Source organism: Priapulus caudatus, unplaced genomic scaffold, assembly GCF_000485595.1.
Source record: "Priapulus caudatus unplaced genomic scaffold, Priapulus_caudatus-5.0.1 Scaffold87, whole genome shotgun sequence".
Taxonomy (NCBI): Eukaryota; Metazoa; Priapulida; class Priapulimorpha; order Priapulimorphida; family Priapulidae; genus Priapulus; species Priapulus caudatus.
In genome coordinates this window covers 82,316-96,338 of record NW_014577148.1, presented here as the reverse complement: position 1 = coordinate 96,338, position 14,023 = coordinate 82,316, and the positions used below count along the sequence as shown (strand labels likewise).

The following is a 14,023-nucleotide window of genomic DNA, read 5'->3' as shown; positions in this document are numbered from 1 at the left end:
TTGCAATACATGCGCTAACATTGTATAGATACTATCTAGAGAGGTTACTGTTGGTTTTAAGTATTATGTGTGAATAAAGCAGGACACCACTCGCAACCTTGGGTTTTAAATCACAAGAAATGATAAAACACAAATTGTCCAATTCCCGCGCACAGTTTTGTGACAAACCAGCGTTTCAAGTAAATAACTCCCTACACTTTAACTGAACGTTAGCTTTGAAAATAAAATTGTAAAAATATGTATCATTTAAGCCTTAAGCTTATCGAAAAACGTGTTTCGCAACGGTTCTGTATCATGGCGGCAAGAGTCGACGCAGGTCACGTTACCAGCACATCCATATATATCATATATTAAACACATGTGTTATATGATATCTATGAGCTCATGCTGCCTTCATAACTTTCAGCGCTTGGCAACACCGCATAGCAACAAGAGACGCGTCACAACATCGCCGCAGAGCGGAAAAAGTAAACGCTGTTTGGAAAATTCGACCCGACACTTTCACTTTGTCGTCCAAAAGCTTTGAATGAACGTATTCCTGAGCAATTTTTTTTATCTATCACACATATATAGGCAAGTATATACGTGCAATGTTAAAACAATTCATTTTTGCCTGATTTTATGTTTGCCGCTTGAAAGTTTGAGGCAGGGGCACCTTTAAACAAATAAAAAATTGTAAAAGTTGAGAATATTTCTTAATAAATGTGGGGGTGTCAAAACTGGTGCAACTATGACTAGAACAACAAAACTACAACCATGAACTAAAAACTAATGACCTTTAACCCTATTCTAATACGTGGATGACACAGTGCAGCGTTAGTGATATATCAGGGTTCTTTCCAGGCCTTGAACGCATGTCAGGTCTCACATGCCTTTATTAGGCTGAAGCTAATCTGCGACATCCTGTAAATCATCCAAATTAAGTGCCTTTATTTTCTAATTGACATGCCTTCATTTCTAGCTGTGCCCACATTTGACGATCTCAACACAATAATGCTGTTTTCACAGCTTGGTGTATACATATCTACACTAATAGAGTTTACCTGTTCGTTGGGGTTACTTTTGACATGTGTAGTTGACTCCAATTGGTAAAACCCCTTCCCGTGCCCTTCTCTATGTGCCCATAAACGGTATGCCTTCTGAAATTCTTGGAGAGAACACTGGTGGCCAATCATTGCACAATAACATACATATGCCTCCATATACATGCGCAGTGCCATTAGACTTGTTCCTAAACATTTTTTCTGTGTAAAATCTAAGATATATCCAGTTGTGATGCAATATGTCAACTTGCAAGTCAGAAAGTTAATAAATGCCTCTTATTTTATTGTAAAAATAACTAGTAATATGTAACATATAACCAGAGAGACATGGTACAAGATTGCGTGGCACAGCTTTGCTGTTGGTCCCGAGTGCTGCGCGCGGATGAGACGCGCAGTACCGCGGGATATGCGCACGCGATTGCGGGGATGTTGAAGTATGAAGCGCTGTCCGCAGTGGAGACGTGCGCCAAATTAGAGGCCCGGCACATATGTCTCCACAGCAGTCAGCGGATGGTCTGTAGTTTTAGAAGATAACAATGAAGACTTTGTTCTAAATAAGAACTATCGGCGGCTAAATAAGAGCAACATACAGACAGCCCTTTGAATTTCTAGGCAGTCAAAGGGCTTGTTGGTGGTCCATTATGCAGAGCTTCCAATTGAGATGGCCCATGAAATTGTCAAGTGGAATTGTGTTTTTCGGAACCCCAAAGAAAATGTCTCCCTCTTACATGCACCCCCTCCCTGATCAATCACGCATTCACGTTATCATCGCAGTACTCCCGACACCACCCATCCTGATGTCACAACGCTATATGTAAACAAACACGCGTGTTGTGTGGTGCATGCCTCCGATATCCATTTCGAGGCCCGCTAAGCCAATCTTAAAGCTCACGAGTAAGACGTCACACACACAGCTACGTTCATTGGCTAAAACAATCGAGTAGCGCGGTTAGGGATTTTCGGAATTATTTAATTTTAAGAAAAACTACAATTGATGTTCAATGAATGATGCAGTCGATCACTTCTGACAGCGAGTGAAAATGCCGAAAATGTTCCACTTCGATGCGAAATGCATCGGCCGGGCATTTCATTATTTACGAAAAGTCAACAGGCTGGCGAAAGACAGTAGACCTGTACAGTAACTGGTCACGTCGGTGATGCCCCATTTATGCCCATCAACGAAGAAGGCGGGGCTTATTCTGATTACGGAGATGCGAAAATGCGATAGAAGGACGTAGCGCAGTGCGCTAAACAGCGTGTTATTTTTGTATTTGTGGCAAACTCTATCGTAGGAAATGATTCTAGCATAGCAGAATGCCATAGTTCCTGAGATCGGCGATTTGGTGGTCCAATGGGTCCCCATCTTTAAAAATATAAAAGACTGGTGCGGCATAGGCTGTGATTGGAAGACACAAATTGTCAATCCTCGGCGTGCCTCGTCATCAGGGCCGCATCACGTCTAGTTGTTTTGGTGTGGTGATATGCATGATGATGAAATTCTGATCATAAATATATTTTACTCCGTTATTCCAGTGTACAAGATCAATTTGGGACAAACTTTCCATGGAAAAGGACTGAAGAATTTCACAGGACACAGAAAATTTTGAATAGTTTAAAGACCATTAAATATGTGGCTAAAGATTGCGAAAGGGATTGTGGCAATTTTCGTAATCATGAAAGTGATTGAGAATCCTGTTGAGGCATATGCATTGTTCGTATCAGTGGTTAGTAACATCATCAACTACTCGTCCACAATCTTATCTATATTCAGCAATGTGGCTTACACTATCCACATGATTTTGGATGTACTTATGTATGTCGCAACGGACATGTTTAGAATAATTGTCATTGTTTTTGCGTATGCAGTGGACTTACTAGTTCAGGGATGTATTCAGGTGCTCAGCTTTGTTGGCGCAATGTACGAAGTATTCATCGTCCTTTGTGAGCACACAGAAGAAAGAATAAGGTCATTTAACATGGCATCCTTGAGTAGAAATTGGTATTCAGAAAATAAGATAAAAGAAGCTCTAGTGAGCATAAATAATTTGTATTATGTAGTAGCCAGTCTTTTCATTGCTATTGTAATTCATTGTTTTTTCCCATATGTCCCACTATTTGTATTCAATTTAATATTACGTGTATGCTCTTGTTTTTGGTGTCTGATTTACAGTGTAATTTTCATAAAGATTCCAGATTTGATAAAAACTATTGTGAGTAGAAGCAGTAGACATTGTAGAAGTCATAGCTCTGTACAAAGTGGTGACTCCGCAGAGGAAGTAAACAGACAGAATCTTCAGCGGATTGTAAGGATAGGCAGTGAGGATTCTGGCCCGGTCGAGAGACATCCCTCTGTAGAGGAAGCAAGCAGACAAAATCTTCAGTGGATTATTAGGAGTGGCAGTGTTGATTTAGATGCCGATGATAGTGTGCATACAGACAATGATTCAGCCTTTAATAGCTGTCCGCAATCTTGCAACAGAGTGACACATAGTGGTGCAGAATGTCAGGTGTTGCCTGCTGCCTCAGCTTCAGTGATTACAGACTCACCAGCTATGGATGGTGACACGGAAAGTTCACAAGAAGATCCTGATCGCTTCTTATGTGTTATCTGTCAAGACGGGGAGAAAACTGTACTTTTCTTGCCTTGTAGACATCTCTGTGTTTGCGAAGAATGTGGCACAAAGGCATTAGCCCAGAAGTGCCCAATGTGCCGGGAATATGTTCATCGTATCATCCACGTATACTTGTGAGAGGCGTTAATTCATCCTCGCCAGTCGAGCTGGTCTTCCTGCAAAGTTAACTTTATCCATTTGCTTACACATGGAAGGAAAACAGTACTACGTAGCTTTCAGTATTATTTTCTGTTGAACTTGGGTTTAATAATACACTCCCATAACAATTATACATTTGCAGTATTCAGCAGAAACAAATACTGTGTGTGAAATCTTGCTGGTGGATGTTTATTGGTATTGACAGCTGTAGTACCCTTCGGTTGCTCATACAATTTTATGTAAGAAATGCTAGACATTCATTTGATTTGGGTTGAGTTTATTTCTTAGTGTTCATTGTTGCTGTTGTTGTTGTTGTGTGTGTGTGTGTGTGCGTGCGTGCGTGCGTGCGTGCGTGCGTGCGTGTGTTGTTAGAGTTCCCTGTGAAACCATGATAATTAAGATACCAGCTGAGCAAGCTAGTTTTTTCTCATGTGTATAATTTTATGTGACACATAATGAAGTACATTGTACACCAAAATTATTATTGGAAAGTATGACACGCTTAGCCAAGTATTGCAAATGCATGGATATATTTTTCATGTGCAGAGTTTTTGTAATATATATTTAAAGTAATTTTAACAACTGGTTAGAAATAACGATATAATGAATTCACGAAATTATAATGCAGCTGGCTGCATTAATATTGTTGGTTTATTCAATGTACTAGTAGCCTTGATATTTTCGACTGTGTATGGTAATAACACATCGGAGCTAATTTGGTGGCAAAGAAAAACGGTTGTAAAAAATGCACTCATAATTTGTTTTACTGTTGAAAGATTTGAGTATAGAGGTCAAGATCATGCAGTAATATCATTATGGGAATGTATATAAATTATATAAATTATAATATGTGATTATATAATCGTTAATAAAAAATGTAATTTTTATGGATTTTTAATCATTTTTGTCATTATTGTAATCTAAATTAAGCAATCTGAATTTGCTTGATTCTTAACATATCAAATCTTATAACATATCATTCTTATTGTAATCCAGATTCTGTTCATTTCACTGTGACTTAGACTATCGTGGGAAGCAATATAGAGTAATAGTAATTAGTAATAGTTAGACCAATAAATTGTGCCCTAAAAATTTTTTTATTCTGATGTTATTTTAGGAACATCAGAATAACATCAGAATATAACAATTTTTAGGGCACAATTTATTGGTCTAGTAATAGTGGGAATGATTTTTCGGCGATTGTACGTTTAATAGAATATATTGTCTTATCAAGACGCTTTGGTCTTAAATTTGGTAGCTTTGGTCTTTTGTTTATAAAGTAAAACTCCAGCCGAAGTGGTTGGCAACTTACACATTTACACTGGACTGGTTCCTATATAGTTCGTAATCGGCGATCATTGTCCGATTATCATCGGTTGAGTCGGTCGATTATCATCGGGTGATCATCAGTTTATACGTGAAAACAGTGAAAACAACTTCGTTCGCGGCCGGTAATGCTACCCGTTTCTCACCATTATCGCCCCATAGTATTCAAAATGACCGGGTAGATAGTCGACAAATGGGTAACCGAGCGAGCGAGCGGCGGCAACCGTACGCGTACGCGGGCTATAGTTACTACTACTAGAGCTAACAAATGGCAAGATAAACAAAGCAAGCAGACGTACAGTCACGTACTTGCTTGATGATCTTTGTTTACCTCATGTGAGGCACCACCTGTCGATTGGGGGTTTGGGGAGGAGCGGTGCTGTATTTGCACAGCACGATTGGTCAGCCCGTCGACCACGTGGTTTGTGGAGGATGCGGCGGCGACGCGAGGTTCGCGGCATCGCCAGATTGAGCTCCTGAGGCAGCGTGTTGTGCAAGGAGCGTGTTCTCTCTGTCTCTGTGCGTGTAAATAAGCGGTGAAAGAGCGACGCGACGCGTAACTAGGTACGTGTACGTATTGACATATTGAAGTTTGACATGTCAGGATTCAAGCTAGGAATTCTACGTTTAGGAAGAGCCGCAGGCAAGGTAAGTTGAATTGTCGGATTTTGCAGAACTCTTGGCGTTTTCGTCTTGATGCCTGTGAATTTAATCATCTACGTTCCGATATAAAGGGTCATGAGCTTTATGTTTACTATATCATGATGTTTATCTCATCTAATGACTTCAGCCATGTAATCATAGTAGAGCCGGATGTTGAATGTGGCACTGGGCTAGGGGATAAAGTCAGAAAACAGCTTGCCTGTCATATGTCTCCCGGCATGGTGTATTGCCTATTGGTGACAAACAATCACTGGCCGTTCCAACAAATCAGCAAAAATAAAAATAATGTATAATAAATCTTATTGCACCACTAATAACTCTCCTATCTGCGGTAAACATTACTAGTGTAGTGGATAATACGTGAGGGTTAAATAGAAGTTCACTACTAAATCAGCACGTTCATAGTTTAAACTTGAATGACTTGTCTGGTGCAGACTGTCTATATAGCTACAGAATGTATAAAATCGAATACTAAAACGTTTTATAACTAGTAGAAGTAGGCCTATACCTTGGGTTTTACATGGTATTGACTATTGATCTGAAGTGAGAAAGATGATATGCAACAGAAATGGCTAACATGCTGGCAAATTACCAGTATTATGTCGGTTGAATCCTCTCATTTTCGGTGGAACTTGCGTATTTTCAACTAAGTTATGTTACAACGAGATATGCGACGTACGTGAGATATCATATATAGTACCTGGCTATAGTGTATAACTTAATTTATTGCTAGAAGCACACACGTACAGTGACGTACGTTCCATGTTGTGGCGAGGTCGAACTAATTTCAAATAAAATTATCACTGCAATTTTGTCTGTACCAGAAACACCATACTGATGGATCGATTATTCACAAAACTATAGTTAAAGATAGGAATCGTACGTTTTCCGCCATAGAAGGATATCTAGACCTTCTATGACTTGCTGAATCATAGACATACGTCACATAGGTTCAGACACCGACACCCAAATAATTTTGCCAACACGGCGTGGATCGTGATTGTTGAAAGCCAAGTCCATGTAATTTATCAAGATAAAGATATGTGTGCAGGTGAACTTGCCGATGTATACTTGTAGCCACATGCTTTTCAATCTGTTTAAGAGTGCTCGTGGCATATTAGACATGAAATTTTGAAACGAGGATTGATTGAATGATTGTCTGTCTGTCTGTCGTCCAGGCAACCAACCTGGTGGCCTATCAATAAATGTGTACTACAGTGTGTACGCCATGTAAGGAAACTCACAGGCACTTGGAACGTCTCAATAAAATAAAATAAAGGTAAATAAACACGAAATGTATTTACTACTAAAGTCTTAATGTTTCTCTACTCTATGTCGCTTATTATTGCCAACAATTACTCTCTTATTCATGTTGTTTGTGCACAGGGCGGGCGTGCGGTGTACTTGTGTGTTGCAGATGAGCATTTGACCGGCATTTACGGGTAATTATCGGCAATAATAGGGGACATAGAGTAGAGAAACATTAAGGCTTTGGTGGTAAATACATTTCGTGTTTATTTACCATTAGTTTTTTTTATTGAGACGTTCCAAGTGCCTGTGGGGAAACCCGTATACGCGAATGAATGAATGTACATGGGATTCCTTAGCATTATGTGTAAATACAGGGTAGAGTTACGTGGATATTATTTAAATTCATTTTAATTCTAAACGGGTGAAATTTCTCATTAATATTATTGTATACAAGTAATAGCCGTTTTTACAACAAAGGAAAGTGAACGGATAGCATGGCTGGCTGGAAACTACTAAAATGTTGTTCAGTCTGGTTCTACGTGGGGGTTGCCACATGTCTGGTATGTTAGACGGGAGCAGTTGGATGCAGTCTATATGCGTGCGGCACTCAGCATTGCAAACAAAGACTTGTCCTATTTCAGGGTTGTAGGTGACCTAAAAATGCACTTTCGGATTTAGTAATCTATTGCTGTAGTGTTGCATCCAGCCTTAACCTTGATTCAAAATAGAAATCTGGAGCAACTACTGGTTTATGCAGACGCTTTGCAAGTGTGCTGATTTCTACATATAAAAAGTGTGCCTAGGGCCTAGGCAGTAGGACAAAAAATATGTACATATTTTGTCATCGCCAATATACTAGCACACTTCATGTGCTACTTAACTTATCTTGCCTGCAGACTGGGTGTTTTTTCTATAGTTAGGCCTATAGTTACAATTGTGAGTTTTAGGAGCGTTTCTTTAAAAATAACAGGGTTGTCCAGCAATTGTAAATTATGGTGTCTACAGTCTTGGTAGATTTTGTTTGAAACTGTAGCTTGTGTTGTGAACGTCAAACTTTTCTGCAATGAACACGCGTATAATCAGGAGCTAGTTTGTCGTTATTAGCTTCTGGTATAATGTTATGATTAGCATATTCTGTATCTCATTAGTCCATGTGATGATGTTTAGTAATGCAGACACAGGTATCCATAGCCAGCAGAGTTAGGTTAGCTATAATGTCAGTCCTTCACCCATGGGTTAATAATGTTAATAATGGGTTAGTAATATCAGGGGTTAATAATGACAAATCTTAATTTGTCATTATTAACCCGGGCTGGTAATATATATGAGCTCACGCGCTCGATACAGCCTAAAACCAGCCACTCGTGTATTAGCTGCAGAGTTTGAACAACTGTTATAGCAGGTGATGTAATGCAGCCACTATAGCGTTGGGTTCTAACTACGGTCATGGGTGAAATGAGGCCGAATCAATATAATCTACGCTACCTACATGTGCGTGTGCAGACAGACGCTTAGAATTCTATGCAGGCGTGGTTTGCATGTGGGTGTTATTCGTTTATTTATTATTTCATGTTCGTTTATGATCTTTACGCGTGCATGAATGCATAATTACTAATTAGTACGATGAAATTCTAAATACTCAACCTAAAATCTTCAGAAGTGTCATAAAAAATTAGATGGGACCCAGATTTTTACACTGAAATCCCTGTGCCAACATCTATTTCCAATTCATCACTGTATGTGGATCTAATGACAGCTATGTATAATAATTGTTTTAAACTGCAAATCCATTTTTCTCGGGACAGAAGCATTACGTCAAGATCTGCCTTCTCTCTCATCTTTTCTTCACACTTTACCCCGAGATTGCACCCATGCACTTGCAACTTGCTATCTGCGTACGTGTGATGGGCGTGTGATATATATATATATATATGCTTTTTACATTTCATTTGTATGTTTTGGTATCATATATCTTTTCTTTTACAGACAAAGTACGCTCTGCTGGATGAACGTGACATTTCTCTAGTCGAGCATTTCCATTTTGAGGTACAAGTAACATATGTTTCTAGAATACTGCATTGCATTGTAAGGGGTGCAGATAGATTTAGGATTATAATTATACATACATTTCCCTGTCATTGGTTTTAGAAAGTTAGAATTTTCAATTTTTGGATCCCATTTGGTATAGTTTTGGTGGTATATAACATGAGCAACGAAATATGCATTTATAACAACGGTACAACAGGTAAAACAGATTTTAAGAATAAAATGCGTGTTCCAAGATGATGCTAGGAATACCTATTTATGAATTAAGTGATTCTGCTGAATTATTTTAAACTTCATTACTGTACTTGCTATTACAAAACAACCACACTAGTTAAAGTGGAATTGATTGCTTAGATACAAACTATTAACTCAGTTTAGAGTGGAACTGCGAGCTAATAGTGTACTGGGGTACTACTGGGTATTTGATATTATAATTGACCCCAATATTAAGCAGCACCTGGTATCAGATATAGCCTATCTATGCACCAGTGTTAAACAACACTAGCTTATAATGTCCAGTGTGTCATGAAGCGAAACTATTTCCACTGCTAAGACATTTCTAGAATGAATGGGGACAGTAAAAACGTTTCCTATAGTGATCTATTTTGCAAGGCAGCTTGTCTTATTTTTACCAAATCCTTGGGCATTCTTCGATATAAATGAGGGCCATCATTAGAGTGCACACTAAAGCAAAGTGAGATCAGTGAGTCCATATATAATGCAAATGATGACGACTGACGAGCACATAAGGGTGTATGTGCTCTTGATATGGGAAGACAGTTAGGAAGTGGCAAAAGTTCTGGTTGGCAGTGTTTATTGTTGCTCTGCTGGTCTTTATGTGTGACCCACAGGGATCTGATTTTGCGATAGCTGGTGTTAGTTTGCCTAGCGTAGTTGCTTGTGTTCTTATGTTGTAAATTATATTATGCCATCGATATTTAGGTATTTAAATGGTTATTTACAGGCTATACTATAAAGTTATAGTACAGTTATAGTTATAGTTTTTAAAAATAACAATAATCGTGTAAAATCATGCGTGATTTCATCTTGTGGGTGATATCAAGAGTAGATAATAAAACCTTATATATCTACTCTTGGTGATATGTATAACAAAGTATCTGCTTGTAATATATACTCACTGTATATAAAATAAGCTATTTATAGACGGTTAGTGCCGTTTTATTGACCATTGTCCATTGTCCCGTCCATAGTTCCCCTCGATTCCCGGCTCCCTACTAAGTGTTGGCAAACATAGTGACTGTGATACTATATACTATATACATGCACATACAAAAAAGTCATACATAATAGCAAGAGCAGATAAAGAAGTACCCTTCTTTATCTGCTCTTGATAATAGTGAGAATCGTCAGTACCAGTATTCCGTTAGACCCAGCTGTTGGCTCATATATGACGGCTATATGCGCGTGTTTTCGTGTGACAGTAGGTGACGACGGCTCGGAGAATGTTCAAGAAGGCTTTAATAGTATGTGATAGCCAACGTGATGTATATATATGCGCCGCGGCTGTGTCTGTAAATACATAAAAAATATTCGTTCAGCCGAACCCAGATCGTTATATGGGCTGAAATAAATGCTCGTTATTTTTCGCGCAAGCTGCTGACGAAAAACAAAGACCGCTGAATGAAAGGCAATTATGAATAATGAAACAAGTATTAATTAGTGATTGCGTCTGCTAGATATAAAAAATTTAATTCAGTTTGCTGCTTCAGTCGCAAACCTGCTAAGTTACAATCAAGGACTAATCTATATATTATAATCTGTTATAATCTATTATACTCTGGTAAAAATGTTACTAATTTCGGAATATCGGGGAACAATGTATACATGCCCGATCACTGAGCCAAAGTAATGGTAATTATTTATGGTGGCTGTGGAAATGGTGACCGTTGGCTCTGCGCCACGTTGGGCAATTTATGAAAAGTCTTAGAAATGCTGCTGCATGGCTGGCGTGGCACACGGAGTTCAGCAGGAAGCCCGGCAGGTGCCCGATAATGTATGGTGAGCGCAAGGCGCTTTTGTAGGTTGTTACCACCACAGGCACTTGGGACAGAGTCAGTAAAAAAAGTAATAGTAAAGTTATATATTATTATCATTATATCTTGATTATATATATCTTAAATATATATCTTTAATATATCATTATATATTATTATTATCATTATAATGACGACACAGCACACTCGCAGCGGCGAGTGCGGGAGCGTTCGGCGTTAGTTTTTACGAAGGAAAGTTGATATACATTGACACAACAGTGGAAATGTAATTGAGAGGTACGGTAGTATTTGTGAATGTGCGTTCATATTATTTTCAGATTTTACTGACTCTGTCCCAAGTGCCTGTGGTTACCACATGCTGGTAAATACTTTGCATATGAGTAATCAGATGTGTTGGCGCATTACATGGCGTTTATATACGGAGGATGTTTGACATTGATAACAGGAACTAATACAAAATATGTCTTAGAATATTCCTTGTTAGTTGTTGTGGAATGTGGATGCATACTAAATTTTCGTGTACGTTTACATGCTTATCTTCGGTGCTATACTGCAAGAGTACGGCTGGTTTTTATGTTTGTGGGTAACTTTACGTCCCCAACGTCTGATGGCAAATAGAAAAATCACAAGATGTGCGGGCGTGCTTTCCCCTACCCCGCCACCGCCGCTGTCGCGAGTAAACGAGCTACGGTCAGTCTATGCAAGTCGATAGCGGAGCACTGAAAGTTCACTGCGGTGCTTGCTTTGACGCTTCCACAAATGACGGTGCTGGGGTCAGGCGACGGACAGACTAACCGTAACGTCACTGCAACGCTAGCAGACTGGCTTCTTGCAATTGTATTGATCTACTAGGCGTATAAAAAAATTTGTAGCCAGCAGGCTGTGGAGAAGTTGACCGCTGAGAGGTTACGGTACCTGGTACGCATTGGCGCTATAGGCTAACTTATACGGCCGATTACAGTAAGGTGAAAGTGAAAGTTATCAGCAAAATCGACCAAGTCATGCCATCAAGAAAGAAATGCAGAGGCGACGCAGGTATGTGTGTGTGGGTGTAACACAACAGACTTTGATTACGCTATAAAAAAAATCATAGAACGAAATTATCAATCTGCAACATACTGAAAAATAATATTAACACAAGTCTTGTCTCATATCTCGTAGATAATAGTGTAAAATCTAATAACTTAAACTAACCAAATGTTAGTAACAGTAGGAACAAGAATACCGCTTAAAATCAAGAAGCTGAGGTCTGATATGAGATACAAATTTGCAGCTGTATGGTGAACGTATTCTGTTCTTCTGGTATTATGTCTCACAAGAAGAGTACTAGACGGACTGCACGGCTGTGTTCTTATGCATTGATGTATCCTAGTATATATAGCATATCACATCACTTTTACTGTATTCTGATAATGATCTGATTACTGTATTCTGATATGATAATATATTGATGGAAACTTGATAAAAGGATTCATTGTTGCGAAATGTACTTAAATTGCAAAGGTTTTTTTATTAGCATTAGCAAATATTAGACAGGTTTTACAGTCTGGTAACCACAGCACTAGTATACTAGCAGTACACACAGACGTCACAGTGCACTAAAGGTTATCAGTCCGTAAAACTTGCCTTCATACCATGTGTTTGTTTAACGATCGTTGGTTAGATGATTGATTTTAGCTTGAGGAATATGTATAATAATGGAGAAATCAGTCATCGTATAGAAATTTGTTGTCTCCGAACCCTGTCCTATGCCTAGAGATGTGTTGTCTTGGTGTGGCGGTGTGTGCCTCTGCTTACACAATGATTCGGCAGCCACCTGGCTCAACAGCTGTGACCAGAGACCACACTTGTGCTCCGTAGTCGATGTGCGTACTGTAACTACTCGATAATGCTGCTGCTGCTGCTGCTGCTGCTGCTGCTGCTGCTGCTGCTGCTGCTGCTGCTGCTGCTGCTGCTGCTATCCATTACGTAATGTGGGGATGTAGCGATTTACATAGCACAGCCAGCAAACCAATGATGAGATTCTGATCGTCCCAGTTGACCCTCCTTTTTTACATCATTCGACTTATTGGTTACTGTTTGTAATAGCTTTATGAGATTGTGGTGTACGTATTATCCCTCAAGTTATATGAGTAAACATAAAAAATCACCACCGATTTATTTACATGGTGGTATCTGCAGATAAAAACTCAAAACAATACTCATATTAAAACAAACCAATTAATACCAAATGCAATGCCCACGTGCGCATCAAGACACGTTGGTATTGTTCGTGTTGTGATGCGATATGTATGTGGATGAAGATTAAAGGTGTTGCCGCCACAGATTTATGCTGGTACTAGCGCTAACGCAATTCCACTGTGATGTTAACTTTGATCTCCTGAAGCCCAGTTCCTATTCTGACAAATTGATGATTCTGTTTGAATCATGGAGCAGTAACTCTGGACAGCAAACGTTGCACATTCTCTCTCCTATCTCTCGATTTCTTACGATGCGTTTATCGGGTGGAAGGTGTCATTATAGGAACAATTTCTTGGAACAAAGCCCGTGCCACCCGCTGTGCTGTTGTGGCGCGCAGGGGTGGGGAGGGACAGAGGAGTTATATTGAGACAGAGGGCACACGCCGTGTGCTGCTCCGACCAGTGTGCCGGTGCGCGACGAATGCAGCATGCTTCTCTCGCACATCTACAGCTGAGAGAGAGAGAGAGAGAGCACACGCCGTGTGCTGCTCCGACCAGTGTGCCGGTGCGCGACGAATGCAGCATGCTTCTCGCACATCTACAGCTGAGAGAGAGAGAGAGAGCGAGAGAGAGAGAGAGAGAGAGAGAGAGCGAGAGAGAGAGAGAGAGAGAGAGAGAGAGAGTGAGCGTGAGATATCATGAATGCTGAATGGTGGAGATGTTACATG

The 14,023-nt window shown here is 39.6% G+C and overlaps 2 protein-coding genes across 3 annotated transcripts in view; both read left to right on the top strand.

Moving 5' to 3' along the window:
- The window catches only part of LOC106804774, a 6,448-nt gene extending 1,574 nt beyond the window's left edge, over positions 1-4,874 (top strand). For both annotated transcript variants that reach the window (XM_014806100.1, XM_014806099.1), the window contains one exon: positions 2,577-4,874. In XM_014806100.1, the coding sequence (XP_014661586.1) occupies positions 2,672-3,793 (1,122 nt within the window). In that variant the 5' untranslated portion in view covers positions 2,577-2,671 and the 3' untranslated portion in view covers positions 3,794-4,874. The remainder of the gene's footprint in view (positions 1-2,576) is intronic.
- Positions 4,875-5,570: 696 nt separating this feature from the next.
- The window catches only part of LOC106804782 (zinc finger MYND domain-containing protein 19-like), an 18,863-nt gene continuing 10,410 nt past the window's right edge, over positions 5,571-14,023 (top strand). The window contains exons 1-2 of the mRNA XM_014806118.1: positions 5,571-5,788; positions 9,041-9,100. Of these exons, the coding sequence (XP_014661604.1) occupies positions 5,738-5,788; positions 9,041-9,100 (111 nt within the window). The 5' untranslated portion in view covers positions 5,571-5,737. The remainder of the gene's footprint in view (positions 5,789-9,040; positions 9,101-14,023) is intronic.